The sequence below is a fragment of the Neolamprologus multifasciatus genome, chromosome 6 (genome assembly GCF_963576455.1).
Source record: "Neolamprologus multifasciatus chromosome 6, fNeoMul1.2, whole genome shotgun sequence".
In the NCBI taxonomy this organism is placed as follows: domain Eukaryota; kingdom Metazoa; phylum Chordata; class Actinopteri; order Cichliformes; family Cichlidae; genus Neolamprologus; species Neolamprologus multifasciatus.
Genome location: NC_140444.1, coordinates 18,321,703 through 18,347,892, shown reverse-complemented (window position 1 = coordinate 18,347,892; position 26,190 = coordinate 18,321,703). Strand labels below are relative to the sequence as shown.

The 26,190-nt window shown below is 41.1% G+C and overlaps 1 protein-coding gene across 11 annotated transcripts in view; it reads right to left on the bottom strand.

Moving 5' to 3' along the window:
- adgrl3.1 (adhesion G protein-coupled receptor L3.1) overlaps positions 1-26,190 on the bottom strand; it is a 116,710-nt gene that overhangs the window by 49,281 nt on the left and 41,239 nt on the right. For all 11 annotated transcript variants that reach the window (XM_085164409.1, XM_085164410.1, XM_085164413.1 and 8 more), the window contains 3 exons: positions 14,669-14,778; positions 8,543-8,557; positions 6,593-7,381 (listed from right to left, as the gene is read on the bottom strand). In XM_085164409.1, coding sequence (XP_085020535.1) covers positions 6,593-7,381; positions 8,543-8,557; positions 14,669-14,778 — 914 coding nt within the window. The remainder of the gene's footprint in view (positions 1-6,592; positions 7,382-8,542; positions 8,558-14,668; positions 14,779-26,190) is intronic.

The window sequence follows — 26,190 nt, the reverse complement described above, 5'->3', positions numbered from 1 at the left end:
ACACACACAAAAACAACCCTCACTAATAGAGCCTCACTCAAAATGGCTGCCAGGGACCCGCACCACGATCTACAGCTAATGCTTCACATGCAGACACATCCCTGCTCAGCCCTGTTGGCTTTCCAGTTGCATAATCATGCCATCCCTCTGCTGAGCTCTAAGGCACCTGCAGCAAGTTTTCCAATTACATGCTTCTTTCTTAATCAGAGGAAGCTCCCTTGTTCAAAGCAAAAAGCTAATGGGACAGACCAAATTGTCTTTTTTAAACCCTTTTTTTTTAAGTTTTAAAATATAAAGAATCATCAGCACATTCCTTTAGAGCCTCGATTGCTCCTTTTCCAGGCAGGCTATAAACTTATGTCAGTTATATGAGAACTGCGATGAAATTTTATCTATAAGGCATCTAGTAAAATACAATGAATATATTTGAATGGGAGTTGTTTGCTTTGCCCCATATCTTTCAAAAATAAGGGCAACCCTGGCTGGCTTGCAAAGGTGAACCCAGGCACAGTTCAACTGGGCATGTTGGGTATGATATGCATGTAGCATATAGCAAATAGCATGTAGCACATATGAGCACAAAAAGCACATAAGGTTGTAAAACTTTTACTCTAAAAGCGTATTTTTTTTGGCCCTGCATTTGTGTTTGTCAAAGAGAGAGAAGATCTTCGAGGCCAGTGTGAAAGCAGGCCAGCAGTGGGGTCGGGAGGGGGACCAGTCTTTCTAAAGGATGGTACACAGCAACCAGTCTCAGTACCCCGTTTTTTGACCTGCACATTTAATGTCAAAATGTCAAAAGTAAAATCCTAATGCACATATGGGGACATGCTCCGATAACTGCTATTGTTTCTGTTTACTTTCTGCTGGGCTGTGGATTTCCCTTCCACTCTATTGTCCAAGCTAGGCCTGCTTAATTTGGCATCTGCTCTTTGGCAGGAGGAAAGCAGTGCTGAGGCCAAATGCACGCAGAGGGCCTGGCAGAGGCTATCCAATCGATAAGGACACACTCCAGGCAAGGAACAGGTGCAGCAGACTCTCTGAAGCAGAGCTCAGTCTCTGCTGAGATGGCTGTGCTGTAATGTTTTTGGGAATGAGGGAGATAGGCAGCGATTGAGGAGCCGGTGAAAGATGCAGGTGTAGAAGACAAGAGTGGACAAATTCCTGAAAGTTACTATCTAATAAAGCATTTGATATTGGTGTACAAGAACGGTATTTTGAAGACAGCGTAGAAATGATCGGTTTGCAATGTACTATCTAAAACTACGTAGACATAAGTAACAGTTATATTCAGTAAAAATGACATATACCTGAAAGTGCTTAGATGCTAGGACTTTTCACTTGAAAGCTGCGTTGTAAATTACTTTTACAAATCTTTCTAAAGATGGGCTCAAAAGATATTAAATTATAAAGTTGTCCCTTTCTAAACAATCATAAAACAAACTAAGTAACCTCCCTTCACTTTTGCAGAGCTGTGTTATCGTGTGATGTGAATAACTAAAGGACCTAACACAAAGAGAGTTTGCACACAGACCCTCTCTCTCTCTCACACACACACACACACAAACAGCTTGCTTTGACGGGCCAAAAATGTTCTGAGGGTTAGTCTAATCAGTGACCTGGTGGAAGATGGTCTCCACTTCAACCGCTAAGTATTTTTCTTTCTCCCCTTAAGCTGGCTTCCAACATTTCCTGCACTGCTAAGCACTGCTGCTTGATTGCAATCTGGTGTCAAGGAGAAAAGGAGAGGAGGGAAGAGGAAGAAGGAAGGAGAGGACAGGAGAGGAAAGGGAATGAGAGAAAAGGAAAGGAAATGAGAGAAAAGGAAAGGAAATGAGAGAAAAGGAAAGGAAACGAGAGGAAAGAGGTGGACTTCCTTAGGAAATGTAACTATGCAATTTCAGCCATTAAGAGTTCAAAGGTGAACCTTTACATTTTGTTAACCTGACAGTATTGAAAGCAAGGTCATCTTTATATAACAGAAGTAGTCCAGTGTTTAATTACTCTCAAGGACAGATCATTTTGACTCTCTGGTGTATATTGTGTTGCTTAATGGTTAAACCACACATTTTCAGAGTTGTATTTTATTTTCTACTTAGCTATTGCTTAAAAGCAACAATTAATTAACTTTTTTTCTGGAGCACTGCTCTCCAGTTGCCAGAACAAAAAACAATCCACCAGGATTACTCCAGAAAGTTTCACGCAATGTTTCTTTTTTTTTTTAAACTGATTTCAGTGTGTTGCATCTATCCCATAGAATATGCAATCAGACTGTCAGACATGAAATTAGGACCTCGGGTAGATCACAATCCTAAAGAGCTGCAAGTTAGCACTAGAAAGAGTATATATAGCACTTGTGAGAGTGCAGTAAGGTGAGAAAAAAAAACCCTGCACAAGACAAAATGAGAAGAGACTGAAGACAAGTAATACAAAGACAGAGAAGGCAGTGCTTAGTTTTAGCCATGTTTTTCCCTCCTACCCCGTAGATACAGATAACATGAATAATTTTGTGACTTTGTTGGGAAAACTTTTTAAAGTGTGGCAAGGCAGACTGGAGGTGATAAATTATTCAAATGTTTCATCGGAGCCATGCCGCTTGCATAGGGCAAGTCTCTATAATATGCATGTAAGAAGACGTGATGAAACAACTCCATAAACAGTAGAGAATGAGAGAACGTTTGGGGATTGTGAGGGAGGAGAAAAGGGTGATGCAGAGACAAGTGACTTTGACTTTACATAGGCATTCAGTAGGACTCTATAATATATAGATCTAAAGGATTCTCAATGAAATAGTGCTGTGTGATGTGGGAACCGGTTGGGAGCAGAAAAGGAGGACAGATTAGGCGCTAGATAAGGAAGACAGAGTGAAAAACAGAGGAAAAAAACACTGAGTGAAAGAGAAAGATGTATGAGCAGGATGGAGGAAATGTTAAGATTCCTGTCATTGTGAGGGCATGTGTTTGTGTAAGAGGCAGGGAGAGGAAGAATGTCGACTTAACAGAGAGAAGTCCAAACATTAACAATAAATGCAGAGGGCACAGTTTACTTTCTCGTTAGGTACCAAGGGAGAAATAAAATATGCATTTCAAAAAGAAAAATTCCTGCTCCGTTTTACATCAATGACGCGACAGAGAAAACCTGCACATCATACGTTAGCCCAAGCTGAACTAAACCTGCTTTATTTGTTTCTCCCCTGCGATCCCCTTTAAATCCGTCAATGCGATATATGAAACTAGGCCTGACATGTTCAGCACCGGGGTAAATAAACATGACCTTTAAATACCTCAAACATTTCAGACTTCTGCATATTGTGATAATTTTCTAACATATGACTCGAATTAAGACATGGTATGTATATATGATAGAGAAAATATTAATTTAGGTACTCAAAAATGTTTAGGTCTGATATCCATTGTGTCATTGTTCACGTGTGCGGTGTGGACATTACTGGTGATGTAAGCTGTGTTGAACGGCAATCTTTCCAAATGCAAATAAATAAATAAATAAAATCAAACATGGTTATATATGGGGATTATATTTCGCATAATATAAATCTTTCTCTTGTACCGCCCTGTGATCCTTCCCAGTGAATCAAATCAAACACACTCAAACTGCTGCATAGCTAACAAAAGCTAGCATCTAACTAGCATACGTGGCTAGCATCTAACTAGCATATGTACCTTTCTGTGGCTTTTGACCAAATATATTTGTCAGAGTTCATGCTTCGTTTGTCTTTAGGGTGTAGTGAAATGGCGAGGCTGAAAGAAAAATAGGCTAAAGACGTGTCTTTGCTGTTGCTTTGTCCAAACAGGTGAATATAACAGCTATCAATCACTGGAGGAGAACATCAACAACCGCTCCATCGTCTGAAAACGCAGCTGTCTTTTTCTTATTCGTGACTGACGTCATTAATACGTCATCAGTGTTTCTGCAATTGTTCTCCCTGCCAGTGGAGGGAGCAAAAAAAATCCACACTGCATGTTTAGCTGCTAGGTTGTTTTACTAGTGTACAATGACCTCTGACTGCACAGTAGCCTAATTCAGCATGCTAAAATAATATGATTGTAATATATTATTATTTTTTTAACCACGGCCTAATACAAGTCTGTTTATCTTTTCCATTTTTCCTTTAAATAAGAGTACTTTTACATGAGTTCAGTCTTTCAGCATACCGTCCCTGCCCTGTTGTTCACATTGAAATGTGTGTTCCAAAAGCAAACAGTGCAAGCGCTTCAGACTGAATTCTTTTAAACCATTTGCCTTTTGTCATCCGGACACAACAAAGTAATTGGTTCTCTCTGCGTTGTACCCCAATTACACTCAGCTCTCAGTGGCCTACCTCATCCTTCTCTCCGAGCATGGCCCATTTCCTGCCTCATTTTATATCTTAAGAAGTCCATATGAGCCGAAACAAAAACAAGGCGCGCATTAAGCCACATCAGTAATGAGTGGAAGCCCTCAGAATGGCTCTTTTTCCTTGTTCTGTTTCCTGGACTGACTAAGAGACATGTGATCATACTCACAGCAGTATATGCTGAATGCATTTAGTTAGTGAATAAAATGGTCGAATACCTTCTCTAGTTTTAGAAGGCACGAAGGGCAAAACACTGTGCCAAAATGCAACAAAATAAAAATTTAATGAGCTATTGGCTCACTTTAAGAAGAATGAGAGACTCGTGCAGTTACGCCAGTTAAATTCATTCTTGTCTTCACTGAGTGACGGAGTGAAGCGAGGAGGAAAGTAAAAGTGCGGAGCAGCATTGATTGTATGTATTTATCCCCCGCTGGTCAGCAGTCTGGCTTGTTGCTGTGCACTGGAGGTCATTCTTCACATTGAATCCCCATTGATCTCCTCTTTAGAGCCTCCTGAGACACGCCGAGCTCTATTATGAGAGTGTTCACACTCACCAATAAACACGAATGCACGCTCATGAATAGAGAAATAAACCCATACTGTAAGTACATTAGCACATGGGTATGGATATTATTATGCATGTCTAAACACACACATAAGCATATTTTTACACCATGGCCCCCTTCCACATACAGCACACTGATCGGTAGAAACCAAGTTTAATGCTGCCTCTCTCTATAATTTCTTGTACTGTGCCTCCTAACTGCTTGTAAGAGCATGCGTTAATTCAGACATCATTTAATAAGACACGCAGCCAGACTGCCTTGACCACTCCATAGAAAGGTGCTGAAAGGCAATTACGCTGGGCAAATAGCCCTTCAGGCTCCAGGGGCCTAAGCCCTTCCATCCAGAGGGAAGGAAGAGGGGAGGGTGTACTCTAACCTCACACCAGAGTTATATGAGTCACCCTCGGTTAGATAGACAGAATTCCTAGTGCTTTTAAACAGATACAGCAATTCTATTTAAAACACGTGCTGCTTGTTAACCCTAATGAGTCACCTTATCAGCTGGATTTATGACCCTGTATCGAAATACTTTGACCTTTATTTGACCTGATCCATGTATGACCCCACCCCCTACGCTTAATCATGTAAAGAATTTTGATTGCATCTGTATTTCTGACACAAAAACGAACCAGGTTTGCGGTGCTCAAAGAATTGAAAAGCTGCACTGGCTGGAAAAAGTGTCCATTTGTGTACTCCAGTGTCAGGCTGTAATCATCTGCTGCTGTAATACAAACAACCTGTCTCTCAAAACATATATCTATTAAAATTTAAACTGCTTTCGTCTTATAAAAGTAATAGTTAGCTTTGCGCTTTAGCACTGACACAGGGAAATTGCAGATTTTAGTCAGTTTGCATGGTGAGAACATTTGGGAGCAGATACATATGAATGGATAAAAAGCAAACAAAAAAGTGCATGTAACGGCTTAAAGTGTGTTCAGATTGTCATCTTATATGGATGTGAAAGCACCATCAGTTCCCCCGTCTTCCAGATACTCCTGGCTCCACTCGAGAGGAATGCATTATGATTTGTTAAGCAGCTGGGGAAACTAAAGAGAAAGCTGGCAAGTGGTACATTAAGAGCCACAAGGCATTTACGGCATTACATCATTGGAGATAATATTCTTCTGTAGGTAGAGATCAAGGTAGCCTTTATGGTATCTTTCTCATTTACGCGTAGAGGAATCTACTGCCATCTGACATCCACAACTTCAGTGGCAGTGGTATATGTAGGACCAGCTGTAAACGTTTTTCTTTTTTGACTTCTGAACACATGCAGATATCACGAGTGGGGTGGTGGGGGAACAGTCGTAATTGAGAATCATGACAGCACAGATGGCGCTTTCCTTTTTCTTCCTCTTCAAGTTATTTTGAACAATTAATTATTGGAGGCAGATTACTGCCTATAAGTATTCCTTATGTCACAAGAAAAATGTTTTTTTTCTTTAATGTTAACATTAAAAACGTCAAGGTAGTTCACTCGAAGATTTAAAAGAAATCACATCACGGGCTAGCCATCACTTTCAGTACCAAAGACATTTTCTAACCGCCATAATTTTCTTCTGGCTCACACATATAGTAACGTGAAATTGGAAATCATTAAGAGAAGATGAAAAAACGAGGTGGAGTGATGAGAAAGAGGTAGAGAAGGGAATCTTAGACTTTGGCTTGGACCTACCATTGTTGCCGAAGTCGAGCGAGTACTTGACCACGTGGTAGTTATTCCACACATACAGCAGGTTGTCTCTAGGGTTGTAATCCACTGCAGCTATGTACTGGTAGGAATTAGGGAAGGGTATGTTAACCGTCATTTCTTTCCCCTTATCAGTGTTGTACATGTAGTCAATCTTGTTCCCTGTGCCTTCGTTGTCATCATCTTCATAGACGGTTTTGACAACATAAAGGACTCCGCAGATCATGAACGCATTGGAGGCAGAGCGCTTGTCGTAGCTCGTGTCCCAGGAGCCTTCGATGCGCAGGGTGTAGGGATTGAGCTGGCTCACCACGATGCGCCCATTGTTCTGCTCCGTTGCGTAGATCACCCACAGACCGTTCTCATCCACCGCCAGGTCAATGTCCGACTTGCCCCCCCAGCGGTAGGGCGACGTGTCGTGGTAGTTGGCGTTGGCAATAATCGCCTCACCGCTCTTGATGCGCGTGCGCAAGTCAAACTTTACGATGTTGCGGGTCCGCTCCTTGTTGAAGAACAGCGCACCGTCATAGACGACAAAGCCAGTGCCGTCCACCCGATGCGGCAGTTTATATGTGGTGGTGGGACGGCCTGCGATGAAGTCCTCCTTCGATGAATACTCAGTCAGCGTGTCCGTGCGGTATGGTGTCCAGGGCATGTAGTAGATCTTGTCAGAGGCCTGCAGCGGGTCTTTGCACCAAGCACCAGACTGATGGTCCGATTCAAAGAGATGTTCACTTTGGTAAACTCCCCGAAGAATGCCGGGGCACAGAAACACTGAGGAACAAAAGAAAACATTTTCACATTAGATAAGTTTAAATTACACGGCTGATGTAAAATGTCAACTGTTCTCAGTAGAGTTCCTGACAGAGCTTTTGAAATGTTTGCCTCCATTCATACGTGTTTCTAAAAAAACATAACAGAGTATTTTAACTTAACCACCGGTGAGTGATGATGACATGATAGGCTTACTGTGTTGTGATTTGGATGTTGTATAGTCACTGTCATTGTTAAGTACAGCAACAGTATGCCTTCTATTCAACAGATAATACGATGCGAAAAGATGAAGAGAAAATGGCACATTTTGTTCTACTTCCACCCTTTCCCTCTATTCCCATTTCTCCCTCCCTCCTCAGCTCCTCATTAGTCTCACAGCTCTTTCTTCCCTTCACTCCCTTTCTATTTCTGTCAGGAACAACCAACTGTAGAACCAAACACATCTTTTATCGTCTGCTGTTTTTGCAGTTGTTACAATAATTCTTTTCCCACTCCACGCTCACTATTCTCCTCTTGGAATACTGGGGTCATGTTTTATGAGGGATGTGGGAAAAGTAGTAAATTCTGGGAAGCCAGTGCGACAAGAGTCATTGGAACCTTTGTAATTCAACTGGAATGTTGTCACATAAGCATATGTATATATATATATATATATATATATATATATATATATATATATATATATATATATATGTACAGAGCAGATCCACATAGAGTTGCCAGATGTGCACTGTGACTTTCCCATTTTCTCAAATAATATAATTCCAGATCCCAGGCATGAGGCTCTGACTATTGATTGAATTTTCACTGGATATCTGTTTTCATTTCATCAGAGAAGCATTTTAAATATTAAACGTCCACGTAACTCTCTGATCATTGGCTCGTCACAAAAACGTGCTCGGCCCATCGGAGAGTTCGTTAAGAAGCATTCTACACATACCGTGGAATAACGTGAGCGGAGTGTGTCTAATGAGAACCAGTAGTTCTAAATTGCTTCTATATGCTGAGATCAAGCTGTCTTAATATAGCAGCAGCGACAATGAAAGAGATGTCATGCTGCCACGAGGTACAAAACGCTTCAAGCGCTGGCATCAAAAAGTGACGCCCAATCCCGGATTTTGAGCATGTGCGAATGTGGGCGTGCTTGCTTCACAGACTTACCTTTTTGTTCTACTTCTGCACCAGCCATAGGCAAAAGATTTGAAGAAAAAAAAGGAAGCACAAGAGCGAGAAAGAAAGAGATAGAGACAAGAGACAAAAATAGATTAATGATGCAATAATAAGGAAATCATGATAATACAATCTCAGATCTCCATAATCGGCCTCATATTTCATTCTAACCTTGTGAGAGTGCCAGGATGCTCTCCATGTGTGATTGGTAATAACATTACATAAGCGTCTGAGGAGACTGCACTGCAATGGGGAAGCTATTTGACAGTATTCAACTCACATATGTTGCACACGCGCATGTGGGCAGACAGAGATGCACATGTCAAGCAGACACAGAACGAGGGAGGGAAGACAAAATGAGAGCAAACACACAGGAGCATGGCACAACATGCTCAAGCACACATGTTCACGCTGTCCGCGGTGGTTCTCAACCCGGTGCAGGACAAAACAGAGCATTGCAAAATGACCTGAGATAATGAGCTCTTTAATGTATGCTAATAGTGGCGGCGCAATGAAAACCAGAAAATTTATTTGATTACTGGGATTGCTTTTCAGTGGACCAGCCAAAACTGCCACATTAAAATGCTTTCTGGTGCACGGTGGGTGAGCTAATGCTTGGTGTATGTCATGTCATCTTGTGTGCCTCTGAAAATGAGAGTGAAGGCATCTCTTGGGCAAGCAGGAGCATACTAAAAGAGCTGGCTTGTTTCAATCCCAACACCGGTTCCCAGTCTATTACATTCAAAGCATTATCCTTAAAAATCTGCGAGGATTGTTCATGTTGCCCGGCAATGAAATGTGCACAATTGCCTGGAACCTCTTAAACATATGAATTCTATTCCACCTTGGTCCCAGAGGGACTGAGTGGAATGTGAACACGGCAGAAACTTAATCCTGCAGGCAGTGCCCTTGTGTCTTTCAAGACTTAGAGACCTGCTGAATGGAACTAGTCCCATGAGAAAGGTGTGTGTGTGGGTGTAAGTGTGGGTGTGGGTAGGGGAGAGGAGAGGAAGGCAGAGTCTTCAAAGGAAAAAACATTTGGAAGAACTTCCAGGACCTCACATGTTTACATATATCACAGATGCACTGCATACTGCACGCTGCATGTCTTAATTCTTTACTACATTAAACCCCAAACTTATCCCCAACCACAAGGCATACACAAACACGTGTGGCACACAGAACACACACACACACACACCTTCATACACAGGCAACCATTAAATCCTAAGCTCATGAAAAATGCATGGTAACTGGCGCGGCTTAGCACAACTCCCGATAAATAAGCAATCTCCGAAAGAAGATCATGTTAAACCTAAAACAAGTGTGTACATCCGCGTGTGCACGTGTGTGTGTGTGTCCCTGCGAGGTAAGATATAAAAAGGTTCGTCACAAGAAAACAGTTCCCTTGTGAGAAAATCTTGGAAAGAAAGCAGATAGTCTGTCTAGGCAGAGGGGTGTGCACGACGGATATTACACACACACACTCACACCGGCATCCGTACATATAAATAACACAAAGAAAGGCATCGTGGTGGAGAAGACGAGGATTAATGACACCAAACAATGAGGCCTTCACATTACCTCAGGCTCTTACGGAGCCTCGCAGACACAGAGGAAAACACACAGAGTTCAAGGTTGCCAGCAACTAATAGATTTCAAATGAAAAAGTGTGGCAGCAACAAGTAAACCAAATGGCACACAAAATGTCAGACAAATGTCATTCAATTTGTACTGCTGCTCGTTGTTTCACCAGATTAATGGATATCTCTGTTGGTGAGCTCATTGCGGGGTTGTTCTGTGGTATCTCTCTTTTAATCTTGAGGACAAGGGTAAGAAATGAAAGTTTGTCATAACAGTCATTGATTTTTTTTTCCTCTCCAGTGCAGACGGTCTGACAGAGCGAATATAGGGTGGTCGGATATTCATTGAAACCTCAAGGTTTTCTCAAGGGCAGCTCGAGCATGCAAGATGATGCAAGAGATGAAAAGTCTTTTGTGCTACTGCTAATTAAACTGCTGAGTGTAGCTAAAAGAGAAAGAGGAGGGAAAAATATGGACTTATGACAACTTGCCAGAAACGCGTCCTTGTTTCCAAGAAAACGTCAACAAGAAAGCATCTTCTCTCACGCTGTGTTATTCATAATTGAATTCTGCAGAGGTAGCGGCGTATTTTTATCTATCCAGTATCTTTGACTGATCATTTGCAAAAACCACTAGGACCGCACTATTGAATATTTAGCTATGCAGCTACTGTGAAAAAACAACAACTAATTTATTCCTAGCATGGCTTTGAATGAATATTAGCAATAACGCAAACTGCAACAGTGTGTTGTGAGGATGTGTCGCCTGACTAGTTTGATTTAGTAAAAATCATGTAATTATTCATTAATATCTTCAGTAAAATGGTCTGAAAAAATCTGTAATTATACAAACAACTTTACACCCATACCTTGCATGCCTTTCGTTTTAGTTCATTTCTCTGTTTTCTGTTTTTATTTCTCATACACACACCGCACACACACACACCGCACACACACACACAGAAGCTGTGTTAACCTAACTGTGCTGCTGTGTAAAGATAATTAGCATTTTTATTGAAAATGTATGGTTTATTAAGTAGGTATTCGTCTAGGAGGAAAGACAGTGTGTGCTCACAAGCGTGTGTAATGTGTGTGTATGCGTGGGGGGGGGCGCCGACATGCCCGTGTGCGTGTTTCTACAGACAACGAGTGGCGACAGCAGCCTTACCACTATCATCTCTGATCTCCAATCAGCTCAGCCGGCTAAAGCCCAAGGTCGTTTATGGGCGCAGACGTTTTCTACTTTCTTTCTCTTTTTCATTATTCTATTCTTTTTCTCTTGTCCTCTCATCCTCACCCGCTATTCTATTGCATTATTTCATCCTGTTCTTTCACCCCTCCCACTCGCCTCGTTCATTCTCTCCCACTACCTCCTCTGTATCTCTCCTACTTCCCCCAAACCAAACCCTGTCCACCTCTCACCCTCTGTCTTTTATCAGTTAATTCATTCTTTCTGTTCCCTGTCTGCTGGCCTCGTCTAACCTATTTCTCTCTCTATCTCTGTTTCAGCTGTCGCTCTGCCGTCTCTCCTTCTGTCTCATTGGTTCCTTTCCCATCTTCCCTTGCTCTCTCTGGGAAACGAAAAAAATACCTGCATATGTGCCCACATAAACACACACACACACATATACTGTACATGCATGTACAGAGAGAGACACAAACACACAAGCACCCCCCCCCAAAAAAAAAACAAAAAAAACATGCAAATACACACACACACACACACACAAGGAAGCACACACAGACGCACAACAGGGCTTCTCATGTCACTGTGATGAAGTTATTCCAAGGGTCCAATCTGACAGAAGTCTTTAATTGGACAGACAAGAAGGTGATTTTATCTTTTAATTAGCTTTCCTATTGAGCCAAGTTCTATTGTCTAAAATAGACTGCATGGGTATTGCATAACATATCACTGGCTTTTCTGATTAATACACTAAATGTGGGAGTAGGCTAATTGCTACATAACAGCAGCCAGGAGAGCCAGGGTATACCACATAAAGATGAGGAAACGGATAGACATAATCCTAAGTGTTCCTGGCTTTTTTAACGGACGAACATGAATGAAACAATACGTATCATGTGTCTGCTCTTCAGCAGCACACATTTGCTGAGATTGAATCTGTCCACGCACCAGAGTTGCCTTGGAGAAGTACTTTGTACAGCGGTGTGCTAATGTATGGATATTTATAGTCTGCCTGCAGTGCGATGAGCAAGTATACACAGGTGGCTAATTACTGCCAAAGCTAGCTGGCTAGTTTGGCACACGACTGCCACACACTCGTACCACAGAGAGTCGGAGAGAGAAAGAGACAGCACTTGATTGTAGCTTTGGACAACAGCCAAAAACCTACAGTGCAGTGGAGAGAGATGAGGAGTTTTGAGGGGTAGCGCAAGCCAAAAAAAATCCTTGGGAAAAAAAAATAAATTAAATAAAAGGAGGCGAGATGGAGGAGCAAAATTTCCCTGAAAACTGAACCGCACATAATTAAATTACCTGTTTTACAACCCACTTTGAGAATTGTTTACTATATCTATGCAGAGGGAAACGCACCTACTCTACTCGATTGGCAGCGCTCAGGAAAAGTATGCCTGCGCTTTAAAGTCGATCGGCTCATTTCCCTTCCGTGCGGCTGGCCTGTGATAAGCAACACCTGGCCTTACAGGTGACTGCAAGGGTTCAGGTGGTTACACTCAACAGACAGCACCGCCACCAGCGCGCTCGGCGTCAGGGGAGATCTGCTCGAGTGGATCCCTTGACGTTATAGTTATCTGAGTGCATAAAAGCCAAGCCTGCTTATAAATGATGACATATTAAAAATGCAGTTGGTATTCATTTCAGGACAAATTTCATTACACTATCATATAGTGTATCTATCATAAAAGCCCCTCCTCTGTTGAGCCATCTTGATTTACAACACTTTGCAGATATTTCATCGCTTATTGTCTAACAAAATGCATCTTTCACGACAATGCCGCTGGCAGCATTGATTTGCGGTGTCAAACGCGCCAGTGTGAATGTTGACGACTGAAACTCCAGCCCAAATGTCAGGAGTGCCTTCTTCTAAGTTACAAGCAATATTATGACTTTTAAAAAAGAATTGATTTTATAAATATTTGATCCATTCCATGTGAAGGTTATGTGAAAGGTTTCACTTTTTTTATACATCACATTTTTCCCCTGTTGGACTTTTCCCATGGCTAAGCACACACGCGAGCAAGGTAGTGTATCACACAGCTACCTGATCCAGCCTGAACTCTTCAGTCAGTACACAGCAGATGCTAATGTACTGTCAAAAGCTCTCTCTCTCTCCCCTTCGCTGTCTTTTTCTCCAGTGCATCACCTCCCTCTCTCCATCCCTCCCTCTGTTAGCTGAGCTCGCTAATGACTTTGATTTCAGATACTGTGTATTTTCGCGGGGACACTGTTACCCTGACTGACCCATTGTTTATCAGATCCAAAAACACAACTCATCTCCTTTTGCACTCGGTCGTTTTTTTAAATCACTATTCTTTACGCTGACAAATCCATTAAATAAGGAGAGCTGTATTTTCAAGCAGGTGTGCGGTTATATCAAATAAAAACACGGAACATGCGGACAAGTCTTGAATGAATGAGAGACGAGTGAAAACACACACTGCTACAGAGTCTTTTTTGATGCCTGCGTGTATGTGCTGTGCGTGCGTAGTGGGGCATTAAGCAGGTATCAGGTTGTGTTTCCATCTGCTCCAGAGAGGGCTCTGATAGTCCTATTATTTAATCTGCTGGTCATTCTAGACGCCAGGCAAGAGCCGTTTAGCCAGACATAATTGAATGCTTCAGTGTGGGAGATCACCTTGGCCGTCTGTATGGACTGCGGTGCCAAGGCCGTAGACAAATCTAAAGTGCATCTGTTATTTCTTACTTTAGGAGGGATTTTGCGTAAAGCATGTGTGGGTTATAAGGGCAAAATTAAACTTCTTTACATCTCTTTGGAAATTGACTTTTTGATACAAAGAATGCAGAAATAAGCTTTTCAGTTCCAACTCTGCATGTCCTCTTGACTGTATTGCTTAGAACTGTTCTACCACAGTCATGTTTATAGCTTTACAAGCCAGACATGTATCACAGTCAGGTAATATGAAGAAGACAAAAATTAAAATTAATCTCCAATCCAAGTCATCATGCTGATCCCTTATGCATTTGTTCTGAAGCGAGCTGTAACCCACATTCTAGTGGAAAAGATTTTTAAAAAGCCACACGACTGTTTCACTCTAGTGAATTTCCCCTCTCAGTCTCTTACCACCTGGTCAAAGGTCACATCACCATCTGTAATCATCTGAGACTGCCCTTGTTTCTCATCCTTGCTACCTTTGACTTTCCCGGAGGGGGGGAGAGGCATAATATTATAACTTCCATGTAAAGTTACTATGGCATCAAGCTGCTGAAGTTTTTGCTGTGAATGCTGCTGCCTGGCATAACAAAAACTGCAATTTAAACATATACTGAAGAGTAGTGAACTATTTAAAAAAAGAGAGAGCGAGAGGGTACTTACTGTAAGGAACACACTCATACTGGACTTCGAGGTATTTGTATGTGCCGGGGCAGGGATCGGGAAAGACGTCGGGGCCAGCCACCACAGCGCACTGCGTTCGGTTGTTGCATCTACATAGATAAATAGATGGGATAAATGGATAGCGTCAGTTGAAAACATCCACAAATCAAGTGAAAGACCTCTAACATGATACAATTCAGCGGCACCACAAACTACATTTTCCAAAATGATCGCGCAGCTGAATCAGCCTTCTCTAAAAGGTTTAAAACAAAAACAGAACACCACAACCATCGAGGAGCCGGGATTTATTGGAGGGCTGTTGTACTGGAGTTGCATCATTTGGAACCCAAGCACGCTACGCCGCAAAACGCATATCCTGATATCATGTGATATAATGTAGAGCGAGATCTATTTTATCCGCTGAGTCATCCTGACACTCGAGAGTCTTCTGTGCTTAAGGACCCTTCATGTTGACGCTAGAGCAGATGATACGGCCTTACCCGGTACCTGAAGTGAACATAACAGTAATGGATTCACCGAGTTCACTTGTACACAAAGGTGGCCCACAATGGATACAGAAGAGCTGTGGCACAAGGACACTTCTGCGTTGAATGTATGTGGGTGTCTGTGTGTACCTGCACGAGTGTGTGAAGCACTGACAGCAATAACCTATACCTTTAAGATTATTTTGCCCCAGACTTTAGATAATTAATTCTAATTACCTGGGGGCCCTCTCCTCTGACACACAAAAAGTAAGTATTACTCACTCTTATTAACACAGGTTATGCAAGGCAGCACACGATGTAGTATATACCCTGCGTGTCTTTTAGGGTTTCTGCTTACAGGCGTGTATACGAGCACCTGTGAAAATACATACATGACATTTACGTGTCACTGAACATTTCAAAGCTGCTCGCCACAAGCACAAAAGATTTGCTGGTGCGTGACTGAAGCGCATATGATATGATGATGCATGCATGTAATAACATAAAACGCACACTTTATCTTAGTTGTACTTCCAAGTTTAAACGAGCTACAAAAGCACACGACTGAAACATATTTCTTATACAAGAATAGCAACAACAGACAAATGAGAAAAAGCTATTTTTAAAATGCTTTCATATTAATTAGCACAACTTCTCTTTCCCTCTGTGCACACCTGTCATACAGAAGACATTTACATTCAAAACATTCAGATTCTCCCATTGAGATATTTTTAATGAGCATACAGAACCCCTCAAGTCACTTTTCCTACAATACCATTCAACAATTTGCATAATGAAATATTCATAGGAGCTAATTTAATTATTAGTTCAATATTCACATGTAACACAGAGAACTAATGTAGCCTAGAAAGAACTAACTCCCTTAATTTTTTTTAGCTCGGCGTCTCTTGCTGACCAGCGTGTCTCAGATCACGTGAGGGTTTATTGGAATTTGTAATGGTTTCAAACTCTTTGTGTTGTGAAGTCTGTCATATTCTAACAATACCCACCCATCTTCTCTCCCTCCTCTCTTTTTTCTCGCCTCTGTGCTTTTTAATTTCTTGCCCTGGTACCTTCATCATCGGTCACCTGTCATCAGTGTGAGCTGTGGGCTGAGTGGGGGGGGGGGGGGGGGCAGGGGACACAAAACTGACACAGTGCCACAACTTTGCTCACAGCACCCACCAAAGGTCACGAATGGCTGGCACTCACTGGTGAATCAGAGCACAAAACTCCCTTTAACGACCTCGCATAACTTTCTAAAGTTAAAAAAAAAACCAACAACTAGCTGCTAGTTATGATGTCTTCACACTGAAGAGACACAGTGGCTGAGAAAGCTCAATATAAGAAAAGTGATGGAGCCAGCCAGGAATTGCTGTGAATTTAAGCTTATTTGCTAAAAGCACAAATGAATAGCCAACTTTAATAGCTTCAAAAAGACACAAAACACATCTATCTTCTTATCACGTGGGCAACTTAGAGCTCGTGTCTGGAAATATTTGCAGTTCTAGAGATGTCAACTTGATGAATGTTTTCTTAGTTATGTTATGTTTCGAGTGTTTGCATGTGTTATCGTGGGCTACGGCGCTTTGAACTCTCCGATTCACTGAAGTGACAACCCGTCTGAAAAAAAAGGAGTAAAATATTCCCATAAATGTTTATGTTTCATGTCTAAGTCCTGTAAGATTTCCATATCTCACGATGATTTACACATGGAAGTGACATCACCTTTGATCACCTGTAGAATTATTTTGTGCCAGAAAGTGCAAAAAAGGTGCCACTTTCATGAGTAAACCATAATATGAGACACAAATATTATAGAAAACACATAATAGTGAAAACATTAAAATCGAACAAGTCTTTTTTTCTGTTTCTTGTACATATTATTAAAACTAACAACTGAAATCAATATATATATATGTATTTTATTACACTATATAGTGTAATAAATTACATTAAATCATGTATGCCTGATCCAGGGAACACGGGCTGAAGAAAACAACAGATAAAAATGAGTTTGAGGAAAAACTGAGAGAAATGTTAGGCTTTGCAGTAGCCATGGGTATATGTAATTGTCAATATATTTCCGCTTCAGGTAAAAAAAAAATGGCTCAGGGCTCTCATGGCTGAATCATGAGCACTGAAGGTTATTGACTATTATTTTAAATAAAAGCTATCGAGCAAAGATTTGGCATAATCTTCTCTTGCGAGCTATATCTCTCTGCTATCACTCCTTCTTTCTCTGTCTATTTTTGTCTGCACTACCTTTTTTCTTCCTCCCCACACTCTCTAAGCCAAGATAATAAACCAATTTCTTTTTTCAGCCTTTGTCCTCATCCTTCCCGCCTAGGAATTATTCCTCACTGTTCCTCCTTCTTTGTCTCTCATTCCAACTGGCTGTTTTTTCCGTCTGTTTATCTGTCTTAAACCCACTTAGCTGCAGTTTCCTAAGTCACACCCAGATATATGTGGTAGGCCGCTTATTGCTGCTGCCGTTCTCTCTTTTTCTCTCCTCTCTCCCTGCTTAATACCTTTCTCATCCCCGCCTCCCTCAGGGCGTCATCTCCAGCCTCCCCCTGTTTCTCCCTCGATCCCTCCATCCTTAGTAAAGCCTCTGCTGACGTCACCGTTCTGTCTGAGCCAGTAGTCTGAGTCAGGTCCAAAAAAGACTCCCTTATGTTCCCAGTACCTCCATCTCATTCTTTATTTGTCAACGTTACTCTCATTTCCTCACTGCCAACATGTTTATCCAGAAGCCTAACAAAACACGAGAACATCAGCAAAAATTTACAATTCCTGTCCTCTCTGCATTGTGACCCATGATTAATGGAGGAGATGCAGAACATGCGCGCACACACACGCGCACCTTTAGAATTTTTTTTTTTTCCCAAACACCAAAATGGCTCTATATATTCTTTTTCTCTGTGTTTTTCTTAGAGTTGGCAGAAAAGCTCCTTTTTTTAATTAGCATGACCACATCAAAACAAGGCAGTGGCCTGGATACCGCCTGGCCCGCTGGCTTTCTTCCTTGCAACGTGCAACACACACATGCACACGAACAAACTATTCACTAACAAAGCCGAGCTGTGGCAGGCAGGGAAAGAGAAAGCTGCTATGCTGCAGTGGGTGCTGCTGTTGTTCTTGTCTCTGATGTTTTTCACTTTGTTTGGCAGACCTCCCTTCACTCCATCTCTGTCTCTATCCCTCATATAACTGACTGATGATTTGATGAGGCCGACGCTGCCTGTTGGAGCGTGTGTGGGGTATGTTTATGCATATGTGCAAGCGCATGTATGTCTGTGAGCAGATGCAAAATGGAATAAATATTTGAGTGTTTGTCTGCGAGTGTGCGCGCGTTTGTGCGTGTGTGAGTGTGTGCGTGTGCTAGAATGCAGATGTGTTGAAGAGCTATATAATTACAGAACAAGAGAGAGCTGGGAACTAATCCTCGTGAGTTGAAAGAAGTGTCTGAGAGTGAGTGACGCATAAAGCTTCTCCAAAGTCCTCTGGAATCAGTGTTCGAATACAGTGAAACCACTCCAGAGCACTCTGTGAGTCATCTACAACTGTTTGTGAACATGCTTAACACACACAAACGTCCATTAATCTAAAAAAAAAACCAAAAAAAAAAAAACATCAATTGTGTTCACTGAGCTTAAAAAAACAATTAAATGAACTTGAAGATACTTGAACTGGACTAATATAGACATACATGTATAGAAACTACTCATTTCTTTATGTTTTGCTAGGAAAATGGGAAATAGAAACTGACTTTCTACTATTCCAACAGTCTTGAAAGTTAATACTTTGTACGACCGCCTTTATTATTCAACACAGCCTGAAATTTCTTTGACAAGCGTTCTTGTAATTTCTTTAGCATTCGTTTTCCAGGTTCCTGGAAGGACCTTCCGAGCTCATATTTGGATGTTGGCTGCCTTTCGTTTCATTCTCTGTCAAGATGATTCTTCGCTGCTTCAGTAATGTTCTGGGAAAGCCAATCCGACTGTTCCACTGTGTGTTTTTCTATCCAGGTATGCTTTTACTGCATTGGAAGTGTGTTTGGGATCATTGTGATGCTGAAAAATGAACTTGTTGCCAATCGGTTGCTTTCCAGATTGTATTTCATATCTGCATTCATGATTCAATCAGCTTTGACAAGATCCACAACACCATTGGCTGAAATACAACTCCAAACCACAACAAAGACTCCATCTTCTTTTACAGATGGGTGTAGACACTACTTGATCTCCTCCATACATATTGATGATATGAACCAGAAATTTCATATTTAGATTCTGCTCTCCACAAAACCTATTGCCACTCATTTTCGTCCATTTCTTGTTTAAGCGTCTTTTCTTTTTGACCCCGTCACTTCCACTGAGACTATTTCTGAAGACCCTTCAGTGAACAGTCATTTTTTCCCCTGTGTCTTAAGGATGTTCTCTATATTTTTTTTTAGGGATGGCACGTCTTCTTTTGTTCTCCACTTGTTCAAATTCCTCATTTTTTTTAAGGCTGCACATCATGCTGAGATATGCCAGTTTTTTGGGAATCACCTTGTTGGTTTAAAAATGCTATTTTATGCCCTTTTCTTAGACTCAGTTAAAGAAATGCAAATAAGTTTCTGGTGATAGATTATTAGTGACAAAGTGACAATATATACCATTTAAAACTGCTTCTTTGTTAACTTGTTTGTTATGTGTAGACACAACCCTGGTTAGTCGTTTGAGTTAGGTGCCTTTTTTATGCTTGAATAATTCATAGGTCAGTGTTATGTGGCTTAACCAGTAAAGCACCCATTCCTCTGAAAATGGTCAGGTACAAGGATTAGGATTATTACAAGGAAGAGAATATTGGAAAGAGCCAAACATTCGCAAATAACGATGACATGTCACAGGTACCTTGTGTTTCTGAGGGACCATTTCAGGTTTAAGAGATCAGTAAGATGATAAGACTCATGTATCCCTTCATGCCTCTGGCTAAGGCACACATAATGCCCAAAAGCTGGAGCTCTCACAGTGGATGTCTAAGTGTTAATGTAACATTTGTTTGCAGCTGTGTTGCCATCGTGGAAAAGTGCTCATTTGCAGCCACTTCAAAGCCATACAATTTTCTCAAAGAAAAGAATACAGTAAGGTGGTGTATCTTAAGCTCTCAGAAGGACAATTATGTGCCAAGAATAAAACATATTTATGTGAGTTAGCAAAATATGACATAAACTCTTCTCTCTATCATCACATATTTGAAAATGAATACCACTCAAAAGTGGTGGCTCAGGGAGGTTGGACATAGATAAGTCTCAAATGGATGATTCTGTGTCAGCATTGGCCTTGCAAGGCTCAGGGATTTAAAACAGGAGATGGTGTGTTAATGTAATTTCGACCCATTAAATGCCAAATTTAATAAAATTGGTAAAAAATATCACCGTTACCACCAGTACTGTGTTTCATCACAGTTGTTTACAGCACAGGGTGTGACTGGGTGCAGTACCTTTTTAAGGAGCAGGCTCTATTTCAGAAACTTTAATACGGCCTTTTTGTAGTATCCATTTGTCCCTAATGCTACTATAGACACGACTCGAACTCTCAGTGATGACACTAAAACTATTACATAATACAGAAAAAACTATTAAATAATGAGAACTATAAAGTTATGTTAATTTCTAATTGTTTATATTTACATGCTTGCAAATAATTCTTGGAGGATTTTTGCAACATGTTTCATAACTGCATTATTGAGCATCTTTCCTTCTTTCTTTTCACACCTGCAGAGGCACTGATGGTTTAGAATACTGAGACATCTCATGGTAGATCTGCCTAGGAGTGCTGTGCAAAGCTTGAAGCATGCAACACGGACTCGTGGTCTGCATAATGTCACCATTTTATTTTTGTCAGCTTGTTCACCCACACTGTGACGTAACTTGCAGAAAGACTGGATTTATTAATTTTTTTCCTTTTTTGACAGCTGGAAAGCTACACAAACCCAGAATCAGACAGTTAGGGGATACAATGATAGAAGAGTCTGATATGGCTCAACACAAAAATATAGAAAAAAATATAGAAATCTACCAAGAATGGTCCAGTTCCTGTTGCAAAGGAAGCCGCATTTTGTTCTTAAATACCCCATCAAATTTTTCTATTGCTATGATTTGTAACACTGGTTACTGTTGCAATAAATCAGATACATTTTGTGAGCTTTTAAAATATAAAGAAATTCAACTGAAATCTACAAAGTAGCAAAAATTAACCAGTGTGAGTTGAGCAGTCTTGTGAGAAGATGATTTCAGAGTGCTCTTCATCTCATGTGCGAGTTCAGGAAAACCCATTTGACAGCAGATAGAGCCCATTCACTATATCTCACAACAGGATAAAAACCTGTTAGGCTGACCACTCACTCTGCCCCCCTCACACATCACATATGAGATTCCTCTTCTACTGGCCTCATTTCTACTTTATTAGCTCCCTGATGTGGTTATACACACATACACAGGCCTGTTTGGAGATGGACAAATGGAGTGATGGGAAAGGATGCCTAAAAGGACAAACACAAAAGGCAGGAAGTGTAGAGGGGTGCACAGGAAATGTGATTTAATATATAATTGAAAAATGATGCTAGTGTTGTGAGTGACAGAGGTAAGGGAGCAAAAGAAGGCGCCTATATATGTGTTAGTGCAAGCCTGAGCACATGTGCACCATGGGGTATCGTGAAGCAGATGCAGCACATCCTCTGCCAGCCCCACCACACCACACTTATGAAGAAATGACAGATCTGCCTCTCTCTTTGTCTCTCTCCCACACACATAGACACAAACATTCCTCAGCAGTCCCCGAATGTGTTTCTGTCAGCTCTCGAACAGCCTGTCAAACAAGCCACAGGTAAAATTACGTTGTTTTCCCTACTGGGAAAAAACTTTGAAATATGCTACATTATTAATATTTGGTTGGAGGATGCCACGCTCTCCTGTTTTCTCCTATATCTGTGTGTCATGTGATATTTTTAACTTTACAATATTCAATGCACAGCATAATATGGGATGTTGTTATTACTGTATGCTGTATGTGTGTAAATGCAAAGCACCGGCTCGTTTACCTGTCATTCTCATCCATGCACAATAGGATATAATATGAAATGACAAAAAATGATAATCTAATTTTAATTACTTAAGTATTATAGACTTTATTTACACATAACATTATATACTTCCACCAGATAAACCTTTTCTTATCTTAGAAACAGGTTTTGTTCCTAAAAATTAAACCTAATTTAAATTTCAGCTCACTTAGTACCGTTTTAATTTACGCCCCTTGAGCAGTTATGATCTTAGGAAGATTAGATGTTAACTCTGCCATTTAAAAACAGCATGCACTTGGATTTGCAAATTTGAGTTTTTTGTACCACTTAAGGAGAATGAAAGCAGATAACTGTGTTGTTTGCATAAAAAATAAATGCAGCATTTGATAAGTATCACAAAGATCAAGAAGAGCAGTGGTCCTAACGTCGACCCCTGGGGCACGCCTCTTTGATATGGGAAGAAAAGAGGAAGAAGATCCAGCAAAGTGGGCCTACTGTGTTCTATCTGACAAGTAATTTTAAAAACAACTGACAGCATTCCCAGAAAAGTCATTATTATGTAGTTTATCCACCAAAGTGGCATAGTCAACTGTGTCAAAAGCCTTCAGCAAATAAAGAAAAGCAGAAATGTTGTATGTTCCGCAGTCCATTGCCTCAATAATGTAATTTACTTCTTAAATAGCTGTGGTTATTGTGCTGTGCTGTTTTTTAAAACTTAGTAGTTAATATTTTCTGTATTTCTGCTATAGGCCTGCAATACCCTGGCAACCTGCCTAGGGTGTACCCCTGTTCTAGCTGCACAGGCTCTAATACACGAAACCCTGAACTAAATGGATGCATGGATGGATAATAGTTCTACTATAATATCCGTAGCTAACTTGAGAAAATCTAGATCCAGGTTTTCAGGACTTGCAGTCTTATTAGCATTCAATTGCTTTAAAGCTCTACAGATCTGTTACATCGAAATGAGAAAAGCTGAAAGACTGAGCCACAGATTCAATAAAAAGTGCTGGAGAGTGAGCCTTTTGTTCCACATCCTGTTTTAATTCTGGATGTAAAGTGTGCTTGAACATTAAATACAATTTAGATTCTCAGTGCAATCCAACAACCTGCATTCAAGTCAGCAAAATCACTGACACACTTCTGTGAACAGATAAAACATTCTTTAAAAATTAGCTACAGTAGTTGTAAGCTTGCTCTCATACAGAGAGCCATTTGTATGCAAATGACAAATGGCACACACATTTCTAAGTCTACATAATGCCTGTGACATTGTTAAGATAATATATGATTTAATAAACGATGACAACACTATCAGATTTCAGTATGGCAGGTAGAGATGTCATATATTAGTTTTCTTATATGTCAGAAAAAAAGAAATGAGTATAATTCCAAGTGGAACGAGACCGAATGTGTAATGCATGTTAATTCATTCTTTAGAAGTGGCCTAGTTTGGGAGTGTATAATATATGTTATGTGTGTGGATAACTAATGATTATTACAACTAAAAGACTGTTAATAATAATAGCAATGATGATAATGTATGTCTTATCATAAACAGAGGCAAACAAACCCTTTTACCCTTCTAGCTTCTGAGCAGGCTGACTGCCAAGTATAGTTTTTGAGCTCCACCGTCTCTCCTTTCCTCTTCCACCGGTAGCCATGGCAACTTCCACGTCGTCCGATTCCAGGACACACTCGGAGAGTCTTTCTCCTGATTCCACCTAGTAACATTCCTTAGCTGATATCCCTATGTCTCTCCCAACCTTGCATCTCTCTAAATTTAAATGTGACACCTCCAACTTCACATTTTAATCCAAACCACCTGCTTACACGAACCCCAAATCCTCCTAAAAGCTAAAAGATGAGCGTGTTTCAGACAGATGTGCTGTCTTCTTGATTGGTGAGACGCAGAGGAGCGTGCAAGACACCATCACCATCAAGACGACAGAGCAATGCTACATCAAGTAACTGACTAGTAGAATTTAGTCAGCCTCACCTCATAAAAAAATATGGGATGCTGTGCTTGTGCAGGGGAGACGAGGGCTGTTCCTTGTGTCCTGGTTTGGATTTGTGCTTCACTGTCAGCGTCAAAGTATCGAGTCAGTCAGGTAGTCAGTCAATGTCTACAGCACGCCAGCATGTCTGAGGCACTGATTCACGTGCCGTGCTACTCTCTGGATGTGTCAGACTTTGTGTGCATGTGTGGAAGAGAGGAAAAGAGAAAGCGTGTGGTGTCTCAGGCCGTTCTCAGGCAGCCATGCAGCTTTGGTGCTCAGTGAAGCATGATAACGAAGGTTAGCAGAGCTATGGTGAAAGGAGAACAGGGTCAGATGGTGGAGACTTTGACATGTGGAAATACAGAGGTTTTGGGAAAAGAGAACAGTTGTCAGTTTGGGTGAAAGTATATTTGCGTGGGTAGACGGAGAGGAATATATATAAAGAACAATAGAAAGAACAAGATCATTGTTAAGATTGTAAAAGACCCCGTGTGTTCATTCCTGTCACATATCTGAGGGAAAGTTTCTGTCAGTGTTTCAGTGTGCCAGAATCAGTCAGTCTTTAAGTACGACTTTTCCTATTCATCTATCTGTGTTTGCGTGTGCGTACGTATGTGTGTGGGTCCTAATTACCACACTGAGCAAGGGTGACAGTTGGGCCCCCAGGGTGCCGCAGGGCATCTCCTGTAGCCGTGGTGACTATGTTAGGGTGGTAGCACAAGCACAGACACTTCCATACACCAACATGCACGCACACACATACGCATTAAGTAGGACATTTCCAGATATGACCTCATTCAGTGGGAAGCAGGGTACAGTTAATGGAGGGAGGAGAGAAGAAGAGTGAACAGATTGAGACAGAGTAAGTCAGAGATAGATATAATAACAAGATATAATTGTTAATATCCTGGTGAGTCCACCTCTGCAAGAAATCTCACACCCAGAGAAGAAACACAGTCACAGTCTCAGTTTCTGTGAGACTTCAATTTAGCATATTGTTTTTGGACTTGGAATCACTGGGCTTTAGATTAATGTAATGTTTGGAGCATTTATTTATCTGCCCCTCTGTCACTATCTCTTCCACCTCTCTCTTCTTATCGTTCAGCTTTTACAGAGATGGATTATATTCAAATGGAGAAGTAACATGAAGTGCAGGTATGCCTGGAAAAAAGTGCCAGACTGCATGGCATAGTTTGCTGGTTAGAGAGTCTGAGACTGCAGCACACAGCTAACACTAGACTGCAGTCTGCGATTCAAGTGGTTTTCTATAATTCAGAGAGTCAAAGGAAAAGAACTTCAGAGGATGCTTTAGAGTCTCCCACGTGTGTAGTTCAAGCTTGCTAGTGCATGCTCAATAACACATACGGACTCGTATGCAAATGCATACAGCTAAAGATGAACACACTCAGACATGTTCACACACAACCACATATTCAGTAGAGATGCACACAAATACATTCACATGCTACACTACTAGCCTGGAGCTTTGAAGGCTTAGATGCAGTTCTAAAGAGAAGGAGAAGTTGAGCAGGCTTAAGAACTAAGAAGAAACTCTCTATTTCTTTCTGAGCGCAGTATGTGTGTGGCCAAGAGAGAGTGTGAGTATGCATTTAACAGCTGCCACATGCATTCACATATGCATGTGCGTGCCTTCATCTGCATGTTAGTACGCAGTGGTGGTGTTAATATGTGTTTTTACAGCCATAGTGCACCTAGAATCTTTGGGGACACACTGAAGGATTCATCTGGAGATCTGGGTTGTCACTCTGGCCGTCAACCCTAGCATCCCGGTTCAAAACAGGGACAAAATATAGAATTCACTATAAAAGACAGGAAACATGCAACCTATAAGGCTTTGCATTTTAGCCTCAACCTCATCTCTCCCCAGAGTTGAGGAAAGAAAAAAGCAAATGGAAAAACAGGAAAGCCAATGAAAGCTAAAACAGATGGTAAGTGAGAAAGGAAG